This window comes from Anneissia japonica, unplaced genomic scaffold (genome assembly GCF_011630105.1).
Source record: "Anneissia japonica isolate Jap-2015-1 unplaced genomic scaffold, ASM1163010v1 scaffold191029_len1053_cov95, whole genome shotgun sequence".
Lineage (NCBI taxonomy): Eukaryota > Metazoa > Echinodermata > Crinoidea > Comatulida > Comatulidae > Anneissia > Anneissia japonica.
In genome coordinates, this window is record NW_022717509.1 from 1 (window position 1) to 1,053 (window position 1,053).

Genomic DNA, 1,053 nt, shown 5'->3' on the forward strand with positions numbered 1-1,053 from the left:
GGTCGTGTCCACCGATTCTTGCGAAAGGGTAACTATGCATCTCGAGTCGGTGCTGGTGCCCCAGTTTACATGGCTGCCGTACTCGAGTACTTGACTGCTGAAATCTTGGAGTTGGCTGGCAACGCTGCCCGTGACAACAAGAAGAGCAGAATCATCCCCCGTCATCTTCAGCTTGCCATCCGTAACGATGAAGAGTTGAACCGTCTTCTCGGAAGTGTGACCATCGCACAGGGAGGTGTACTACCAAACATCCAGGCTGTACTTCTGCCAAAGAAGACCCAGGCCAAGTCCAAGTAAATTTCTACAACCATCTTCTCAAACCAAACGGCTCTTTTCAGAGCCACCATATGTAAAAAAGAAATTTGACAGTCGTTATCGTCTATTTTAGTTACTGTTCATCATATATTAAAATTGCTTGTGTTAATGTATATATCATTAGAATCAATACATTCATGCCGGTTCCGATCGGATTTTTATCATATTTATGTTACGGTACACATTTCCATAACAGAGTACAGACACGCTAAGACAATAACCCCTCCTTTGGGCAACCCCTATTTAGGGTGGAAACTTTCCGTGGAACAAGGGGAAATATACCTTTAATAACACTACGGTTAACACATTAAGAGCACGGGGAAACCGTTGAACGCAAAGGGGACACTTTCCTTTTACTTGTATCAAAACAACTTAAGTACTGTAGTCTCTGAATAGAGGGAAAAAAGTCATATTTATATTTTGACAGCTTTTGAGCAATAAACTTCACATCAGAATGCTTCCTCTCAATCTTTAGAATGGACATTGGTATGTGCATGTATAATGATAATCTTATCAATTTTGATCATTATATATAGGAATTTCTTGTTTTGTGTATTTTCTTATAGGATTATAATCTATACCATACAGCTTGCACCCTGATTTCTAAGGTCTCATTCTATTCATGCTATTCTATCTTGTGCATAAAATAGAAAGTTCAATACTGTACTGTATTAAAAAAAAATTTGTTGATAAACATTGCATTCGAATCAAGAAACAATATCGGGATCATATACAACT

At 38.6% G+C, this 1,053-nt stretch overlaps 1 protein-coding gene across 1 annotated transcript; it reads left to right on the forward strand.

Moving 5' to 3' along the window:
- Window positions 1-3: 3 nt before the first annotated feature.
- Window positions 4-653, forward strand: LOC117110340 (late histone H2A.1; the record flags this gene model as incomplete). The annotated part of the gene is made up of 1 exon (XM_033253024.1): window positions 4-653. A coding segment is annotated over one exon (294 nt), but the record flags the coding sequence as incomplete, so codon positions are not given.
- Between the last annotated feature and the right edge of the window lie 400 nt (window positions 654-1,053).